Source organism: Vanellus vanellus, assembly GCF_965231255.1.
Source record: "Vanellus vanellus genome assembly, chromosome: 10".
NCBI classification, from domain to species: domain Eukaryota; kingdom Metazoa; phylum Chordata; class Aves; order Charadriiformes; family Charadriidae; genus Vanellus; species Vanellus vanellus.
Window position 1 is genome coordinate 169891 of NC_138915.1, and position 18417 is coordinate 188307.

The following is an 18417-nucleotide window of genomic DNA, read 5'->3' on the forward strand; positions in this document are numbered from 1 at the left end:
CACTCACCCAACACAGCAAAGGGAATCACAGCTCAGGGGCTCGGTTCAATCTCCACCACCATTCCCTACCCATCTCAGCAGCCACCACCAGCACTTAAGACAAACAGAACACTTTATTAACAGATTCACATGACTTTTTTTCCCCCCTCCCTCCCCTTCAGTTAAAATTGCTATTATTTATGTACATAGTGCTCCCCTGCCAGAGAGCACCCAGCTATTTACAGGCTATTTACAGAGACAGGGCTAGCAGCTCTTCAGTATCTCCTCCAGCTTGAGCATGTCCATGGGGGTGACTTTGGCAACCTCAAAGAAAACCCTGGAAGGAAGGACGTTGGCTTAGAGTTCAGCCACAGCCCTGACACCCACCCACGGGGGGCCCCCAGCAGCACCCAAGGGTGCTCTGCAGAGGGGACAGGCAGGAGGCAAAGCCCCGTGACGCTCACCTGTGTGAGTACTTGGTCCGCACGGCCTTCAGCTTGTCGTGGGGCTGGTACGTGAGCAGGAAATTCAGCCTCTTCACCAGGGGATGCAGGTCCTGGGAGTGGTACCCGCTGTAGTATTCCAGCGTGGGGGTCTGCAAAGGGACAGCAGGGCTGAGCTGGGTCCTCTCAGCAGTGGTACAGCCATCATCTTCCCTCTCCGGCCTCCCAAATCCGAGCGTGGCCCCAGAGCATCACCCCCACTCAACAGTCCATCCACTCCTGCCCCTCCGTGGTGCCTCCCAGGGTGCCTCGGGGTGGGGGGACACACAGGGGGTTCGGAAGGCGCTTACCCAGCCACCAAGATTCTTCATGATGAGTGCCAGCAGCAGGCAGCTGGCAGCCAGCTTGGAGGGACTCTCCCGGGCGTAGTCGTACTCCTGCAGGGTCATCTCACAGAGGAATCGGGCCAGCGTCAGAGTCTCCATGGTGGCACGGGCACACTACAGCCGGGCAGGCAGGGAAAGGCTCAGCCTTTTGAGCAACACTGCCCACCCCCCCAGCCTGCCACAGACCAGCATCTTAACCACTTAGCCCTGTCGGGAGAGCCTGGCCAAAGCCTCCTTGGTGCCAGCTGGGAGCCCAGGGCCCCAGGGATGCACGTGGCCACCCCAGGGAGCCAACACAAGGGGTGCCTGGAGGCACCTTGACACTGGCCCGCCTGCCTTCTGCGCCCACCTTGGCAAAGCGTCGCAGGAACCGGTAGGCGATAGGGATGTTGATGTCAAACTTGAGGGTGCTAAGGATGCTTATCTCCATGGCAATGAGCTCTTCCCGCTTGTAAGCATCGTCGCAGATGTAGAGGAAGTCATCCACACATGGTGGGCACCGCTCCTGCCGGGGCACAACTGCTCAGCACCCTAATGGAGGCTCATCCTGGCCCCGCTCAGGAAAGCCTACCAGTCTGCAGGCCCTCGTGGCCTGCCAGACCCCAAAAGAACTATTACAACACCCAGTGGGGCTTGTGTATTGTCTGTATTGCCCCAGCCCTCGGCTCTAACTCCAAGCCTTTCTTGCATGAGGGGAACACAAGGACAGACATGCTGCCCCAGCAGCTCTCAGGGCAGTGGCCTGGCACTGCGGGGACCTGGCCTTCTCCAGCCACCCATGGGGACCAAAAATGCACAGCTCCCTCTGCCCCAGCAGCCCGAGACAATGCACGAGGAGTCACCTCAAATTTGGAGGCGATGAGGATGGCAGTGGAGCCGATGAGCTGCAGCTTGTCCCTCATGCTCACCACCTCCACCAAGTAGTGGTCCACCAGCTTCACAGCCAGGTACAACGTCTCATGGTTCAGCTCAAAGTTCTCCTGCAAGGATGTGGGCAGGGGGACAGAAGGGGGTGTTAAGAAGAAGCTAGGCCCGCCTGCCCCCCCAGGTTCCCTCAGTAGGGGCCAGAGGTGCTCCCAGGACCAGGCTCATCCCCAGGTTGGGGAAAGGAAGATCAGCTCTGCACTGGGGACACTTGCAGGAGCCTCTGCCGGCACACTGAGGTCCCACATGCCAAAGGCAGGGTGGGAGCTGCTCTGCAGAAGGCTGACGTGCTCTCCCCATGCCCACATACCTGCACCTCCACCATCCAGTCCACCAGGATGGCGCGCATGTCCCCACTGATGTCTGGCTGCTTCTCCATGTAGTCAGGGAGCATGAATTTCTCCTGTTGAGGTACCAGCTGTCAGGGACTTACTGGACACCACCACTCTCAAACGAGCCCCCTCCTGCCCCATGCAGGCCCCCACCAGGCGCTCGGAGCCTCTGGGCAGTGGGTGGCCCTACCCACATGGCCACCCCTTCCCCAGACTGGGCTGCCACCCCCTGGCCAGGCATCACCCACCTCTCTTCCCCGCATGTATTCAAAGATGTCCTTGGCATACTCTGCGTTGGCGTAGGGGTCACCCAGCTGCTCCTTGTCTACATCCTCCACTGCTGGTACCTGCAGGGATGAGGGAGGCAGCGGTAAGGGGGAGGTCCTGAGCTCTGCGGGTGCTGGTCACCCCTTCAGGGCACGGCTGCTGCACCTCTGCCCCCCCTTCCCCATCTACCCCCATCACCCCGCAGCCCTCACAGCACTCTTTCCAATGGGAGTTCTTGTGTAGGAAGAAGGTGGGGGGGCTTACCCCCCTCCCCAGCTTCCCATCACACTGGCTTGAGGTCCAAAGCACTGCCTGCTGCCCCAGTATGACCAGTGGCAGCCACAGACCAACACCATCAGGACGAGACTGGGGGCCAGGGCCCCTGCCCTCTCAGAGGGTTTTGGTACCTGAGCAGGCGCTGGTTCCTCTGGCACAGGATCCTCCTTGGTCTTTGCAGGAGGCTCTGTTGGGGTAGTTTTCCTCATTGACCTGGACAGGACAAAAGTATAAGTCATTGCTGGGAGGAGGCCACATCTCCTGGCTGAAAGCGGTTCTCCTGGGCCCCTTGCTGCTTCAGAAAGGGGCTAAACCACCCCTAAAACATCCCCACAGAGACTCTTGGAATCATTTAGGCTGGAAAAGACCTTTCAGATCATTGAGTCCTACTGTAAACCTGACACTGCCAAGCCCACCACTAAGCCATGTCCCTAAGTGCCACATCTACATGTCTTTCAAACACCTGCAGGGATGGGGATTCCACCACTTCCCTGGGCAGCCTATTCCAGTGCTTGGCAACCCTTTTGGTGAAGAAATTCTTCCTAATATGCAATCTAACCCCCCCCCCCGTGCAACTTGAGGCTGTTTTATCTACTGGCTGCCCCCCCCACCTGGGTCATGGTCTCCATTGTCCAAAGGAAGCCCCCACCACTGCTTGTTCTTCCCCGTGAGACAGGTTTGGGCTTGCAACAACCCCCTGTGCTAGTCCCTGTCCCCATCTCCCCTGACTACTCACTTTTTCAGGTTGATCTCATTGTTCTTGGCCACCTCCAGGCCAGCATGGGCCTTCTGTGCTTTGTGTGGTGCCACTTTCACAGCCTCCTTCTTCCCGGGCACCAACTGGTTCTTGTGAGCCTGTTTGGGTGAGAAGGGGGGTTTACAGAAGGGTGTACGGAGGGAAGTGAGGTGTGCCCCACAGGGAGACCTGTGATGGGGCACAGGACTCTGCCTGCTGGGGGGGATACCCAGCCCCACTCCCGGGGGGGTGCACAGAAGCACTCACATTGGTGATGTCCCCGAACGCCGACCTCTTCTTGGGCCCTCCCTGGGGTGAGGATGGAGACCGCTTGGCCTGAGAGCTCTCCTCCTGCAAGAGAGGCTGTTAGAAAATGGGGGGGGCAGCTGCCCCGCAGGACCCCCCGCACACCTCGCCCGGATCGGGACTCACCTTCTCGGGGTTGGCGTTCTCCGCGGCAGCGCTCAGGCTGACGGCGCGGGGCTGTTTGGTGCTCAGCATCTTGGCAGCGCGTGGCAACGGCATCTTCTCCCTCGGCCTCGACGAGCAAGCCTGGGGCAGAGCAGGGCTTGATGCGGGGAGCTGCCCGCCCCAGCGACGCCCCCGGGGGCCGGGGGGTGCTTCTCCCTCCCGGGGGGCAGCGGGGACAGACCGCAGCCCTCAGCATGGCAGCGGACGGTGCCCGGGGGAGGGTGCGGGAAGGGGCGGTGTGCTCCCCCAGGCAACGGGTGACATGGCGCCCCGCGGCCCCCACCAAGAGCCGCCTGCTAGGAGCACGGAGGGGGGCCGTTGCCGGCTCCCTGCATCCCGGAGAGGGATGTAAGGTGCCCCGCTCCCTTACCGCAGGCGGGGCAAGCGTGCTCGGGGGGACCTCCGCACCCCCGGGGAGCCCCCGGGAGAGGGGCCTGCGCCCCTGCCCACCCACGGGAATGACCCTATGGCGGGGAGAAGGAAGGGATAAACCCCCGGACGGTTGCCCCTTGCCCCCCACCCCCACGGCCCGAGACCCGGTCACCTGCGCCGCCGCCCCGCTGCCGGCCCCGGCTCTTTTGAAAGTAGCAGTTCGGTAGCGGCCGGCCGGCACTGGCCGAGCGTCCTCCAATCAGAACGCGGGGCGGGGCCAGGCGAAGGCCAATCGGCGAGTGGTCCGGGATGCGGTTGCTAAGGGGCGGGGAGGCAGCTTTTAAAATTCAGCCCCGGCGGCCAATGGAAGGGCGGATTTGCGGCGGGGGCGGGGCGGGGCGGCCGAGGCGGGCGGTGATTGGTGGGGACGGGTTGCCGTTTAAATCCATCTCGCGGGGGCTGCTGAGAAGGCTGTCATGGCGGCCATCGGGCCCGGCCCGGTGCTGGGCGCTCCTCGCCACCCCCCGTCATGCCCTGGTGGGACGCTGGGCTCTGGGGAGCAGCCCCGGCTCTCCTGCCCTTCATGGGGGGATGGAGCGGCCACCGCAGGCCTGTGCCCCTGGCAGCCCCGCGGGGGCCTCGACCTGGCCCGCTGCCCTCTGCCTCCTGCCTCCGCTGGGTGGTGGGTCACCCCGCGGCCCCCCGGCACCGGGCTGGGGGTCTCTGGGTTGGGGGGCAGTGTGTACCCCGCGCTGGCCGGGCAGCTCCTCTCACCCAGTGTCGCAAATGGGCCATTCAGGTGGCTTCAAGGACACCATCAAAGGTATCAGCAAAAGTGTTTTATAATGTGATGTTGTGCGATTTAACAAAGTTCAATGAAAAGTTTCGCTCTGTTAGTGTGCTGCGCAATTGTTTGAACAACGATTCAGAACTACCAGGGCAGCGTCGAAGTTACCAAGGCAAAATCAAAGTTACCAGGGCACAAATCAAGAGTTAACATAACAGAGGGTTCTGGGCGGCATCGGCCGCTCACCACAGCCCCACCGTTGGTGAGAGGTCCCTCTGCCGCGAGGGCGGCCCGGCTGGAGGGGGGTCACTGCCACGCTGCCCCACGGCTGCGCCTCGCCTAGCCTGTCGCGTTTATGGGATAAGGTGGTTGGCTTGTAGCCAAATGACATGTGACAGGAAAGGTAGGCGTGAGGCTCCGTGTACCCACGACTTTCTTTGTTCCTTGACAAATGAGTTTTGGAAAAGCCACCCCCTTTTCATGTGTTAATTGCATGATCGGTGTTCTAAGCTCATACGCATCGATGCTTACGGTGTCACTCTGCTCCTCTGTGGGTTTTCAGAGAACAGATTGGAACCAGAGGAGTTTTTGGCTCGTTTATGACTCAGGCCACTACCTCCTCCAGAGCCAGCACCAAACCACTGCTGAGGGCATCCGTCACACCCGGCCAGGCGGGGTTGGCACCAGTAGCCACCAGTTCATCCCTGTTGGTTGAGCTTGGAGGGCTACAACCCACTGCTGCAGACACAGCTGCAAACGGGGCGTGAGCAGGTGCTGTTTAATGTGCCGACCAGGAGAAAGCCCCTTGCCCCAAAAAACCCTTGGAACATGGTTGGGAGAAAGGGTCTGTCTCCCATGCCCCCCCTCCCCCCCTCCTGCCTTGGGGACTGGGATGGCGGGTGGCATGTGTGCTCCCTACCATGCAGAGGTCCCTTTTCCTCTCCAGCTCTTGGAGGCTTTTAGCACCACGCCAACTTCAGGCTTAGAGGACATCTGCCCCCCCAAGTCGAGGTAAGCTTGGCAGAACTCAGCACTGCAGCAGAGGAGACATTCCCTCCCCCAGCCAGCAGATTCCCAGCAAAACCTTTCCGATTCCTAAGTTTAACCCAAGGAAATCCTTTGGGATAATCCCATACCCACGTACCGCTGTTGCCGGTGGAGCTGATGAACCGCTTGCTAGGGAAATATCCCAGTGCCAGGTTCCGAGGGGACTTAACCCTGCTGCCCAGGGGCTGTGCGGGCAGGATCAGTCCTTTCTCCTTGCTGCCAGGCAGGGCGGCTCGGGCTGTGTGCGGGCAGCTCTGCCGTGTCTCTAGCAGAAAGACCTGGGGCCATTGACAGCCAAGAGCAGCAGAACGGCTTTGGGGTGCGGCACGGCTGAGGGGTGCTCACAGGGCTGGTGGGGGTTTAAACCTAGGTCCCACAAATCTCGGTCCCCAAAACCAGTCAGGGCTGCTGTGCCTCCAGCACATCTTGTTTCCTCCTCGGCCACTTGTCCTCTCCAGCCCCGGCTCCCCTGGTGCCACCGCTGCCGTCCCTGGCCTGGGAGGTCCCTGAGGTTTGCTCGCCGTCGGTCTGGGATCCCTGTGGGATGCAGGTGTCTGCCTCTCCTTGCGCGTGTTGGGGCAGCGCACACTCCAATACAAGTTGGGTGCATACTTGCCAGGCAGAGCTGGGACACATCCCACCGCTGGTGGAAACATGGTGCATCAGCCTGTGGGATAAGATCCCCAGCCAAAAACCCCCATTCAAAACTGCCTGTGGCTCTGCGGGGGCTTGGGCAAGCTGCCCGCTTTGGGACGGGTCCACGTCTGCCCGTCCTGCCCAGGCTTGGCAGGGGGAAGCCGGCTTTTCCAGTCCCCAGGGCACTGTGGCGCTGGGGCTTGTCGGGAGGCTCTCGGGAAGCCCGGCCCCTCTGCAGGGGCTGCAGCTCACACCACACATGCCAAAAATCCCACCTGGCCATCAAGGGGTACTGGAGGAAAGATGGGGGGAGCAAGAAGTGGACCCTGCAAGGTGTCTGCAGCAGGAGCTGTGCCAGCTGTCCAAGCATGGAGGCAAGTCTGTGGTCTCAGTCCGGCCCATCATCTAAGGATGCTGGAGGCTGGTTTGAGATGAGAGCCTCCAAAACTCTCCTTGGGCTCTGGCATCCCTCAGCAAACCCCCAAATCAGGCAGGACACCAGTCCTTGCCCCCCCCCACTGGAGCAGGGGAGCGTTGCCGTGGCACTCGGCTCTGCACTGGGAGAGCATCCACCGCCGACCACAGCCTGGCTCTGGCTGCTGAGGTGGGGCCAGTGCCTCCCCGGGCCCCAGCAGAGCACCAACGCCAGCAGCTGGGTTAAGGGGTGCACTGACGTAGCCCACAGCCCTCTCTGGCTGCACCCAGCCCAGGCACTTCACGTGCGTTGGTGGATGCAAAAATAGACCCTGCTACGTGCTAGCTCAAGAGCGTCAGTGCCTGCAGTGTCCCTGTCGTGAGAAGAGCTGGGTCGCTGCTTCCATCAGCCCCTTCCCACAGCACTACAGAGCCACTTTCAGAGCCAGGGCACCCCCAGCCCCAGCCCCGCTCCCTGGCACCGTGGGGCTGCCGAGAAGCCCCTCTGCATGGCATCTGGGGACATTGGCCCCAGGATTGCTTACCAGACAGAGAGCCCCAGGCTTAAGAGAAGGAGCAAGGGCAGGGAAGTGCCATTCATGGGACTCACACAGACTGCTTTTCCCCCCCTTTCCCTTCCCCAGGCTAAATCCTTATCCTTTCCCATGCTAAAACAGGCCCAACTTGTTGCTCCCCATGGCCCAGCGCCAGAAACACCGGTGGGAGGCAAGGAGCTCATCCGCAGAGGGAGGGCTGAACTTTGCCGCCTCCTTTTTCCTCCCTTTTCACTACTAATGGCAGAGGTCAGGGAGGGACAGTTGCATCTACGAGATGTTGCATTTATTTACTGGAAAAAGCCCCAAGCAAGTCAACCCCGGGGCTCTCCTGCCAGTGGGAGAAGCACGAAGGAAAGCACAGAGGCACGCAGGGTGGCAGAGCTCGCGAATGCCCGCAGGGAGGTGAGAGCCAGCGCCGTGCCTGCCCCAGCCCCGGGCGCAGCTCCCCCGGGGACAGCAGGGCTGCAAGGCACGCGGTGTGGCAGGGCTGTACTGGGTGATGCTCGCAGCGTTCTCCCACCCGCTCCGTCTGCATCCTCCCCACGTCCTGGCCGTTTCTGTGTCTCCGCCGCCGGCACGCTGCCTGAGTGCCGGCGGATGTTTGCAGCACCAGGGGTGGGAGCCATCGCCCAAGAAGAAAGAGGGGCAAACAGCCTGGAAAGGCTGAGGGTGGGCTCGGCGTGGCTGGGCAGGATTAAGTGCTAGAGCCAGCCGATGTGAGCCGAGAACGGGGAGGTTAGCTTAGGGTTAGCGGCGTGTTTGCGGCAAAGGAGCCAGCGGCCCTACGAGCCATCCTGCAGCCCCTCATCACACCCAGGGACATCATCTTACCCCCGTGCTAGAAGCTTCCAGGCTGGTGGAGCAGTGGGTTGATGGCCACACTGGGGCTGCCGTGGCCCTGCTGCCACTCGGGATGCCCACTCACCCCGAGGAGCCCAAACTCTTGTGTCTCTCCAATATTGGTTCCCACTTAGTCTCCACCCTCCGCTGCTCTCTGGCCATTTTCTTCCAGTTCTTATTTGGTGGCCGATTTGATCTTTTGGATGGCGTATGGGCTCGACTCCTTGGGCATCCAGATCTCCTCCCCGCCCCGGCCCTGGTGCTCCACTGCTCCCTCCATGGCTGCCGTCAGCTCAGGGCCGAAGATGCTGTCGGTGGCCCGGTAGGTGCGGGTGAGGCGTCGGAAGGAGGAGTCCGAGGAGCTGTCATCAGGAAGGTCTTCGTCCTGCTCGTCCCGCAGCTTGGTCCTGCTCAGCTCTGAGCTGCTCCCCAGCTCCGGGTCTTTGAGAGCCTTCCCCACCTCCTGGAGGAAGGTCGTTTTGGGGCTGATGATGCACAGCAGGAGCATGAGGCCTCCTGAGACCCCGCAAAGGAAGTAGAGGCCAACTTTCTCTGGGACACCTGGGGGGTGAAGAGCAAAGAGAGACACCAGGGTACAAACCGCCTGCGCAGCCTGCGGGGTACCACTGCCTGGAAAACCCCCTCTGCCGGGCACGTGGGAGGGAGAGGAGGGGAGGGGAGCAGGGATGTCCTCAGCACCCAGACTGCAGTGGATGATTGTGGGAACTTCACACAGAGCTTGATCAGCACCCACCAGTGTCCCCAGATGCCCCTTTTCCCATAAGAAACCCCCACTGGGATGCAAGGTAGGCAGTGCAGGGGGAGGAATCATTTCGCCAGGGATTTAAATGAGTAATTTCCCCTGGCAAGGGAAATTTTTGCTCACAGAGGTGTGGTCTCCGTCAGTGCCCCTGCAGACAGGGCAGGAAGGAAAGAGACCCAGCGCGTAATTCAGCCCATCGGAGGAGGAAGGTTTGCAGGCAGAACCACAGCAGCACTGCGACCGCCGATGCTGTGGGACCTCAGGGCTTGTTCAAGCTCCCACACTACGTGGCTCCCCCCAAATCTGACATGGGTGCTCGGTGCCTGCTGACACTGCCGGAGGGGTCTGGCTGCCTCTGAGCTGAGCCCCGGGCTGAGCGGGGGCCATCACGGGACCTGAGCCACCCTCCCAAGCCCATCCTGCTCCCCCGGGTGCTGCGTGAGAGCCGGGGAGGGCACGTACCCCAAAGGTGGGCAAAAGCTGCCAGAGAGCTAGTAAAAATCATCCGGTCTTCCCGGAGCCTGGAGAACCTGGGCCCTTTGTACCAGCCACCTGCAGCGAACAAGGGGATGCGGGCTGAGACATGAGGTGCTCCCCAGCGCCCCGCTGCCCGGCTGCCTGCCCTGCCACACTCCTTCCCCACGCCACACTCCTTCCTTCCTGCATAAGCGCTCCTCTGCCCGCGGGGATGCTCTCCTGCGGGTCCTCCTCTCCTCTGCTCCCAGCAGACCACATCTCTCCAGCCCCTCAGGCATGGGCACCGACCGATGGGTGGCTTCAGCCATGGGGCAGTGAGGCAGTGATGCTGAGATGGAGCTGCAGGGATCATGCCAGCGGTGGGTACCACGGATGCAGGCAGGCCACGGAAGGGGTGGGTCACCCGGTTGCGGACACGATGCTGCGCTGCTTTTGGCATAGCCTGCCCCCCACGTTACCGTGCATGTAGTCCGAGAGCAGGAAGGGGTCCGAGGTGTCAGTGCCCACCTCCTCCAGCAGCTGCTTGGGCACTGCAAGGAGAGCGCACGCCAAGCATCACCACTCTGCTCGTCCCCAGCAGCCCTCTGCCTCCCCAGGGTGCCCCGCACCCCTGCCAGTGTGGCAAGGGGTGGGCACAGCGGGGGCTCAGCCAGTGGCCCCCGTGCCCCCAGCCCTGCAAGTGGCTCTCACCGCAAGTGTAGGAGACTCGCAGCTGTTTCTTCATGCCGGGGAGGCACGGGTCCCCGAAGGTGGCCCTGTCAGCAGCCACAGTGCAGTTCCCCTTGCGGTGGCACTTCTTGGAGACCCTCCGCAGGGCATCTGGAGCCAAGCACTCTGCAAAGAGCCGGGGCATGGACCCGCGGGCAGACCTGCCTGACCCTGCCCACCAGGCACCGGCCAAGGGCACAGGTACAGCCCGATGGCATACTTGTGCCATGCTCTCTGCACGGCCCCTGGCCCCATTTCTGGCTTGAACTGTTCGGCGTACCTATATGGGGTCCCTCAGTGTTCAGGGCATCGCACTCCGGTTTGCCCCGCAGAAACCGTCCGTAATTTGCAGAATAAATGGCCAGGATGGATTTTGGTCGGCACTGCAGCCTCAGCTTGTCGTTCTCACACACAGTCTTGACCCGATGGTTCCCTGGGGAGTGACACCGCAGAGCATCACAAGGCATCCCGAATCACCTGCAGCCCCCTCCTCCCTTAGCCCAGCCAAGGGTCTGCGAGCTGCCAAGGGCAGGGCTGGAGGAGGGCTCCGAGGTACAGGAGCAGCCCGGCTGCCCTCTCTGCCCCCTTCTGAGCAGTCGAGGCTGGGGAAGAGCCCACGGAGCATTGCCCGGGTCCCACTCCATCTCACCTGGCCGGCACTTGTAGGAAGCGATGAGGTACTTGTGTGTCCCAGGGCACGGGTCTGGCCCAAAGACTTGGCTGTGCACGGAGAACTGGCACCACTGCTGGTCCTGACACTCAGCCAGCAGCTTCTGGAGAGCAAAGTGGGACGGATGTGATGATGGGCAGGGAATCCTGAGGCTGTTCTCACCTCCTCTCCCTTGGTACCATCACTGGGCTCAGGGAAACGGCCTCTCACCCCGCAGAGGTGTCCCATGGCTGCTCACGCCCCTGCTGTAGTCACCCCGCTTCACGTGCTGGTTCCTGAGCCAGTTCCTGCCCTGCACTCACACAGAGCTGTGTGCCAGTACCTGTGCCCGCACGCACGCCCGCACCGTACCACGCCACGCGTGTGCAACACCCATGCAGGCACACACACTAACACAGCCCCGCACAACACCCATGTAGGGGTGGACACTGACATGGCTCTGTGCAACAGCCATGAGCGCATGCATGTGCACGTGGCCCAGTGCAACACCTGAGCAGGAGTGCACACTGACACTGCTCCGTGCAACACCCACATACACTGACGCAGCTCCATACAACATCTGCACCCACTGACACGGCTCTGTGCAACACCCCCACACACTGACACGGCCCCATACAACACCCCCCCCATGACGGCCCCATGCGACACCCGCACACGCTGGCGCGGAGCCGTGCGACCCCGCACACCGCCGCGGCCCCGCGCCCCCTGCACCGCCCCGGCGCGGCCGCCAGATGGGGACGCGGGGTCGCACCGCCGCGTCCCTCCGCGCCCCGCGGGGCTTCGCCGCTGTCCCCGCCGGCCCCGGGGCGGCACTGCCGGGCCCGCGGGGTGCCCCAGCGGCAGCAGACCCCCAGCCTGGGCAGAGGCTGCTGGCGGGGTGCGGGGGGGGCCATGGCGTGTTCCCGACCCTCGCTGCCGCCCCTCTGGGAAATTGCCCTGGGATCCCACCACCTGAGGCGATGGAGCCCCTTTCCGTCTCTCCTCCCCCTCCTCTGTCCCTGTCCCCCCCCCCCCCCAGCCCAGGGCTGAGCCTCCTCTTGGTCTTCGCTGGCTGCTACAGGTGAGATTTGAGGAGGAAATGCAACTAATCTCTCTCCCCAGGTTTTGCCTAAACCAAGCTGAGCCTCAGCAGCAGCATTGCTCTCTGATCTCCAAACATCCCTTCTCCTCCCGCAGCAGCCTCCGGGCTGTGGGGAACCCAGCCCTGTGCGATCACCGTCCCCTGGGTGGAGTGGCTCCATCACGCTGCAAACCTGAGCGGCACCGATCCTGCTTGCAGACCTGCCCTTCAGTCTCCAAATGTCTGTGCCGGGCTGTATCCTCCATCCTGTGCTCAACACACAAGCTCTGGGGACCCTGACCTGTGTCAGGGTGGTTTGCAGGGTCGGGTTGGTGCCACACCAGCGCGGTCCGGCGTGGTGCCGGCAGAGCTCCTGGGGCATGCAGGATGCTGTGAAGGGATCTGTGGCTGGGGCAGGACTGAGCAGCAGTGCCTCACGAGCTCCCAGAGCAGGGAACTGGCCTCTCAGCTCTTGTTCCTCTTCTCCGGCTCCATGTTCCCCTTCCCCATGGGCAGCTGCATGCAGCTGGGTTTGCTGCGGTTCTGCCCCAGCTCCAGCACGGGGCTGGAACAGGAATAGAACAGTAGCACATGTCCCCACCGAAGGACCCTCCTGCCGGCCCCCACCACACGTCCCGGCTGCCCTGGGTTTGTCAGAGCCCTGTGACCAGGAAGGAGAAGCAGGTGTGGTTTGGGCATGCTGCGTCTGGCACGGCTCATTGCCCATCTCGCCCGCTGGCCTGCAGCCAGCGGGTGCAGCGTCTCCTCAGCCATGGTTAGAGCTGAGTAGCTGGACCAGGGACTTGCAGCCGAGGAGCGTTCCCTGGCTGAGCAGGGCTCTGGAAAAGGCAGTGACTGGGCTCTGGTGACTACAAGGCCAGCTGCAGCCCCAGGCGCTCCTGCGGGAGGAGGGGGTCACGGGCCAGAGCAGCCCCGGGGAGATCGGGCTCCAGTGTTCAGCCAAGGTTGAAGTTGCTGAGAACTGGAGGAGTTTGGCTGGCAAAGGACACACGCTTGAGGCTCTGCAGAACAAGTGTTATTGCTCTCCTTGCTCCCTCCCAGGTGACCACTATGATGCCTGGACGGGGCTGCTGCCAGCTGCGACAGCCGCTCTGCTCCAGGGCATCCCAAAGCCATGGATGCTGTGGCCAGCCGTGCCGGCACGGAGAGCCAGAAGCCAGGGTAAAGCTGCAGGACGCCAATGGACGACATCCCTCCCGGCTCCTCTCTGCCCCGTTCCTCAAGCTGCTCATGATGTCTCATGCGTGGGGCTGGTGGAAGGCCGATGTCCTCACTGGGCACAGGGTTTTCCCCCAAACGCAAAGAGGAATTGAGCACAGCCGCAGGCTGTGGGGCTTTTGGAGCAGCCCGACGAGCGCTTCCTCCAGCCAGGCACCGGCTCTGGGAAGGTCCCTTCCCTTCTGCCAGCCACTGCCTCCCTCCCCTCTCCCTGTGCTGGCTGCTGCCATCAGCAGACCCTCCTTTGGGCCTGCTTCATTAATCCGCTTCTTGGGAGCTGCCAGCACGGATGGGTGCTTCTGGCTGGGGAAGAGCTGAGCGCTGTGCTACCCCCAGGGGATGTCCCCGCGGGGCTGAGCGCAGCATCCCTCGGGGCCCCTCTCCCCCTCCCCGAGCCCGGCACCCCGGCTGCTGCACGGCCCCTCTCCCGGCACCCAGCCCCAGCGGCCAGCGCTTTCTCCGAGCCTGCTGCGTCCTGCGGGATTACTCCAAAGGCCAGCTCAGGACGCAGGGTGCCTCCTGCCAGGCTCCTCTGGAGGGCCGTCCCACCCTGGGACCCACCGCAGAAGGTCTCGCCCACCCTTATCTCCCAAAAACTCTCTGGGAAAAGGACCCCAAGGGTGAATGCCGATGGGGCTGTGCTGCCTGCACCGCCCAGCCTGAGCAGGCAGCCCAGTGACCTGGGGAAGGAGGGGTGGGAAGCCCGGTCCCTTGGGCCCTTACCAGGTGGGCAGTGGTGGACATGCACTCGGTGCTCTCCTGGGAGGCGTTGCCAGGGCTGGGGCAGAGGTTGGGGCTGGGCACGCGACGCCCGTAGAAGGCACCGAGGATGCTGATGGTGGTCTTGCGAGGGCAGACGATGAGGAGCTGCTCCCCGTCGCAGGTGTGGACAGTATGGTTCCTCAGCACCTTGCGCAGGTACCCTGGAAGGGGAGAGCACAGGCGGCGTTGGCCAGAGGAGACACTGGGACCACGGCAGCGGCGGTGTATGGGATCCTGACAGCCAGTGGCAGTGAGGACATCCTGGGCTGGGGCATTTATGGGGCAAATGGGACCAGAGTAGGGCTGCAGCAGCGAAGGCAGGCTTGCAGCAAATCTTATATCCAGCATTGCAGCCAGGAGGTTGGAAAGCAGCATGGAGTAGCCGAGCTGGTTAGCAAAGGGAAGCGAAAGCTGGGGGCAGGACCACAGGTCAGAAAAAACACGTACGGAAGGATCCCAGGAGGAGTAGTCAAGCGTTTAGAGAAGATCAGGCTTGTTATGGAGACATGGGGAGAAGAGAGCAAGGACGAGCCAGAGATGATCCCCCAGGGAAGATCCCCGGAGCTGGGGAGAGGACGATGATTTCTGTGACATGATGCCGAGCCATGAGCTGGAGGAGAGAAGGGTCCAGAGGCTGCTGCGAGCTCCCGCAGCCGGCTGGGTCGGTATGGATGGGTCGGTAGGGATGGGTGTGAGCCACCAAGTCATCACCTGAGCCCAGCCGACCCGGGTCTCTCTGCAGGAGAAGCCCGGTGCATCAGTGCGAGCCATTCCCAGCCCACGGCCTTTCTGATGGGCACTGGCCCTTCTCTCCCTGAATTCCTGGCGCGGGGTATTCCTCTCTTTTAATCCTGCCCAGTTTGTGTCCCAAAATACTTACATTGTTGTTTTCCCCACAGGGGACAGTAAGGGGGGGCTGTCCTGCCCAGCCTTTAAGAGGGTTTAACACGCAGCCATCAGCCCTGACTGGTACCAGCTGTGCTGGGTGAGCGAAGCTGTTTGAGCAAAAGCTCTGCAGGCTGCCGGGGGTGCTCTGAGCAGGCACCGGTTGCTGGAGGGGGATGAGGAAGCGGGAAAAGCTGACAAAAAACGATGCGTAGGGCCCTGGACAGAGCAGTTTGCATCAGGCCTCTGAATAAAACAAAAGCAGAGGGAAAGCATCCTTCTGAGGCTGGGAGGTGGGGACAGGGGAACCCGGTACCTGCCAGGCAGGAGCGTGGGCTGCCGAGTGGGTTGCGGACCCCAGTTCCCAGCTCTGGGGCCCTTGGAGGGACTCGCACCCTGGCCCCAGCCCAGAGCTGGGGGCCGGAGCAGGACCTGCACCCTGTCCCCCAGCCCGCAGCATGTCACACCCCCAAACCGAGACCAGAAGGCGGTAGCGCCGGATCCTGTCCCTGTGCTTCTCCCTCTGTCCCTCCGCAAACCGGTGCCAGGCTCAGCTGCACAAAGGGCCCCTTTCACCTTCCCTGCCGCCGCTAACCCTTTGGCACCCGCGGCCAGCATCCCTCCCCGGGAGACATCCGCGGACGCGCTGGGAGCTGCCCCTGCTCCGGGTTAATCCTTCCCTCGGACACGGGCAGCCGCTGGCATTTCTCGGCTCCTTTCTCCGTGCAAGCGTGGGGTGAAGGAGCGGGAGGGCCACAGCCTGGGCAGGCGAGCCCTCGCTCCTCTGCGCGCCGGGGAGAGAGCACAGGGAGGCGGAGGAGGGCGGACGGGAGCGGACGAGCTGTTTTAGCCGGATCAAAGCTCCAGTGAGAGGCAGGGATGCTGCTTGGAGGACACAGAGCTGGATCAGCCCCGTGGGGTGCAGTGCCCACACAGAGGGGGGCAGGACAAGCCCCGTCCTGCCCCTCTCCTCCCGTTGTCCCGTGTCACTGGGCGCTTGTTTGTCACAGCCAGGCTCTCGTGCCAGCTCCGGAGCCGCCGGGGCTCGGCGTCTGCCCGGCACCGACTCCAAACCCGCCTGCCCGTCCCGAGACAGCTGGCGGTGGGGCTGCCCAAACCCCCGCTGCCGGGCCGGCCCTGGGCACAGAGGGCTGAGCCAAATCCTGGGGATGCTGGGGGACACGGGGGAGGAACGGGGGGAGAAATGGGTTTCCCCAAACCCAGCCCGCCTTGCCGCAGGCACCCTCCTCTGCTGCGCTGCCGGCCGGCAGCACCGACGGTTTGTATTTTAAAACCGAGGCTCAAACAGCACCTCAGGGACAGAGGTTCCTCCATCACACCATTTTGGGGCAGTGAGCAATTGCGAAGATTTTTTTTTTTTTTTTTGGGTGAAACCATGGCAAGGAGGCTGCGGGCAGATTTTGCGAGTGATTCCGGTCGCCTGCTGGTGCCGCTGACTCAGTCCGCGCTGGTGCAGTCGTGCAGTTAGCTCTGCCCAGATGAAATCACATCCTCCCCACCCAGACCGCCCTGCCGCGCTCAGCGGCATCGTGCCGGGCTCTCGCACCGCCCGGGCCCGGCAGAGCGGGGTGGAGGGTACGTGTGGCTGTTTCTAGAAGATGCCTCCGAGGAAGGGCAGCCCCCGGCAGCCCAGCCTGCCTGCACCCCTCCTGACTGTCCCAAGCCCTGGGGCACAAGGGGTCCCAAATTCCTGCCTCGGCTACATCTGTAAGGTGCTGCTGCCAGGGAGAGGGTCCGGCCCTCGCTGTGCCCCGTGGCACTGCACCCGCAGCTGCCCTGCTCATGGCTGCCTCTGGCCGGGGACAGCGGCCACCGGCTCCGGCCAGGGACTGGGCAGAGTTTCAGCCCAGCTCTTCCCTCACCTCCTCAGGGCAGCGCAGGCTCGCAGGAGAGCCCTGGGTGCTCCGGGAGCCGTCAGCTCCACACACCGCCCAGCACCAAGGGCATGAGCGTCGTGGCCAGGGGGGTCTCAGGAAAGCTCAGGGACTGTCTTAAGGTTTGGTTCTTTGCACTTCTGCCTCCAAACTGTCCAAGGGAGCGCAGCAGCAGCGAGGGAAGCTGCTCCCTCGCTCACGCTGGGGCTGCGGGTCATGCATGGGGTGTTTTCAGATCCCAGCCCTGCTGTGGGGATAAACTCCCCCCATTTTTTTTAGCAAACTCCCTCTGGCCTGCCCTGGTCTGTGCCTCACTTGTCCCTACCCCACCAACCGGCTCTCCCTTCACCCTCCCCTCTCACTGGAGTGGTCCCCGGCATCCCTCGTCGCCCTGCGCGCGCCCCGACTCACCGGAGAGCTCCGGGCTGGCCTCCAGCCCCACCGCCAGGCAGAGGAGGACCAGGGCTGCTGCTGGCCCCACCAGCCCGGCCATGGCGCGACCGCTGCTGGCTCTGCTGCGTCCCACCAGGCAGCCTCCGCCGGTACGGTCCTTGGCAGCGGCTGGCGCCGGGGCTGGCAGCGTGCGGGGACAATGGCTCACTTCTCTGCCCTGCCAAAGCGCCGGGGCGCCTGCGTACCCGCTCTTTGTCTGCTGCCCGGGGCCAGGGGCTGCTCTGGGCAGCTGGGACACTCTCAGTGCAGGGACACCTCCCACGGGGAGGGACGGACGTGTTTCCAAAGGCTCTCCACGGCGGGTGAGTGGGTGCTGTGCCTTGGCATCGCCGTCGCTGGCGGAGAAACTGGCAGCCCCCTCCCTGCCACCTCCATTCCCCCGAGCGGAGGGACGGGGCTTGGTGAGGTTTCCAACGTGCCCCCTGGTTTCTCACGGACACGGTGAGGCAGAAATCCGGATACACGTGTGCCGTAATCTCCATCTCGGCAAATGTCCGGCCATTCACCGTTTGAGGAGGAAGGGAAGGGCTGCCGGCGCAGCTTCCCAAGGCGGCTGTTCCTGCAGAAAAGGCAAACGCTGTCCCTGCATCAAACACGGCGGACAGAGACCTCTTTGCTGCCGCCCTTCTGCCCCCACAGCCTCTGCTGGGCCAGGTATCGGGTGCTCTGACCTCTCACGAGGAGGGCACCGCGCCACCCCCGTGCCCCCCTCCCCGCAGGAGTTAAATCCCTGCCTGCTGCTTCAGCTGGGGGGAAACGCAAGGGGCAGGAGCTGCGCGCTGTGCCCGGGGCTGAGGTCAGCAGAGAGGGCGGCAGCCGGCAGTGCCAGGAGCCGGCCGGGCTCGGCATCGCCGCGGGAGCCGCAGCAAGGGGGGGCCGGGGCGGCAGCAGGGACCGGCACACATCACCTGGGGGTCCGCAGCGGGAGCAAGACGGGCACTGAGCTCGTGCTGAGGGTGCTGCCACAGCCCCGCTTGGCACCCACAACGCAATGAATTCATCCCTCTGGCTTATGAGCAGCTCAGGCAGAGTCTCCCG

The 18417-nt window shown here is 63.1% G+C and overlaps 2 protein-coding genes across 2 annotated transcripts; both read right to left on the reverse strand.

Annotated features, from left to right (window-relative positions):
• Window positions 1–175: 175 nt before the first annotated feature.
• On the reverse strand, window positions 176–8253 carry CCNB3 (cyclin B3; the record flags this gene model as incomplete). The annotated part of the gene is made up of 14 exons (XM_082488432.1): window positions 176–316; window positions 444–574; window positions 773–922; window positions 1158–1313; window positions 1651–1788; window positions 2043–2135; window positions 2313–2411; window positions 2739–2820; window positions 3344–3462; window positions 3611–3694; window positions 3776–3895; window positions 5590–5723; window positions 6118–6285; window positions 8148–8253. The coding sequence occupies 14 exons, from the start codon at window positions 8251–8253 to the stop codon at window positions 244–246; spliced, it is 1653 nt and encodes a 550-aa protein (XP_082344558.1). The 3' UTR covers window positions 176–243.
• On the reverse strand, window positions 7900–17786 carry LOC309675966 (protein eva-1 homolog C-like). Its single transcript, XM_082488400.1, has 8 exons — window positions 17338–17786; window positions 14108–14307; window positions 11065–11188; window positions 10696–10848; window positions 10398–10541; window positions 10166–10237; window positions 9693–9782; window positions 7900–9028 (listed from the first exon to the last, which is right to left on the reverse strand). Exons 1-8 carry the CDS (start codon window positions 17417–17419, stop codon window positions 8643–8645), a joined length of 1251 nt encoding a protein of 416 aa, XP_082344526.1. The 5' UTR covers window positions 17420–17786; the 3' UTR covers window positions 7900–8642.
• Window positions 17787–18417: the final 631 nt, after the last annotated feature.

Bases quoted from the DNA above. Each gene is read 5' to 3' on its own strand.
- LOC309675966 (XM_082488400.1), bottom strand. From the start codon at position 17,419: ATGGCCGGGCTGGTGGGGCCAGCAGCAGCCCTGGTCCTCCTCTGCCTG. The intron at 14,308-17,337 runs GTGAGTCGGGGC...CTCCCCTTCCAG, and splicing joins GGCCAGCCCGGAGCTCTCCG to GGTACCTGCGCAAGGTGCTG. The intron at 11,189-14,107 runs GTAAGGGCCCAA...TTTGCTCTCCAG, and splicing joins TGTCCACCACTGCCCACCTG to AAGCTGCTGGCTGAGTGTCA.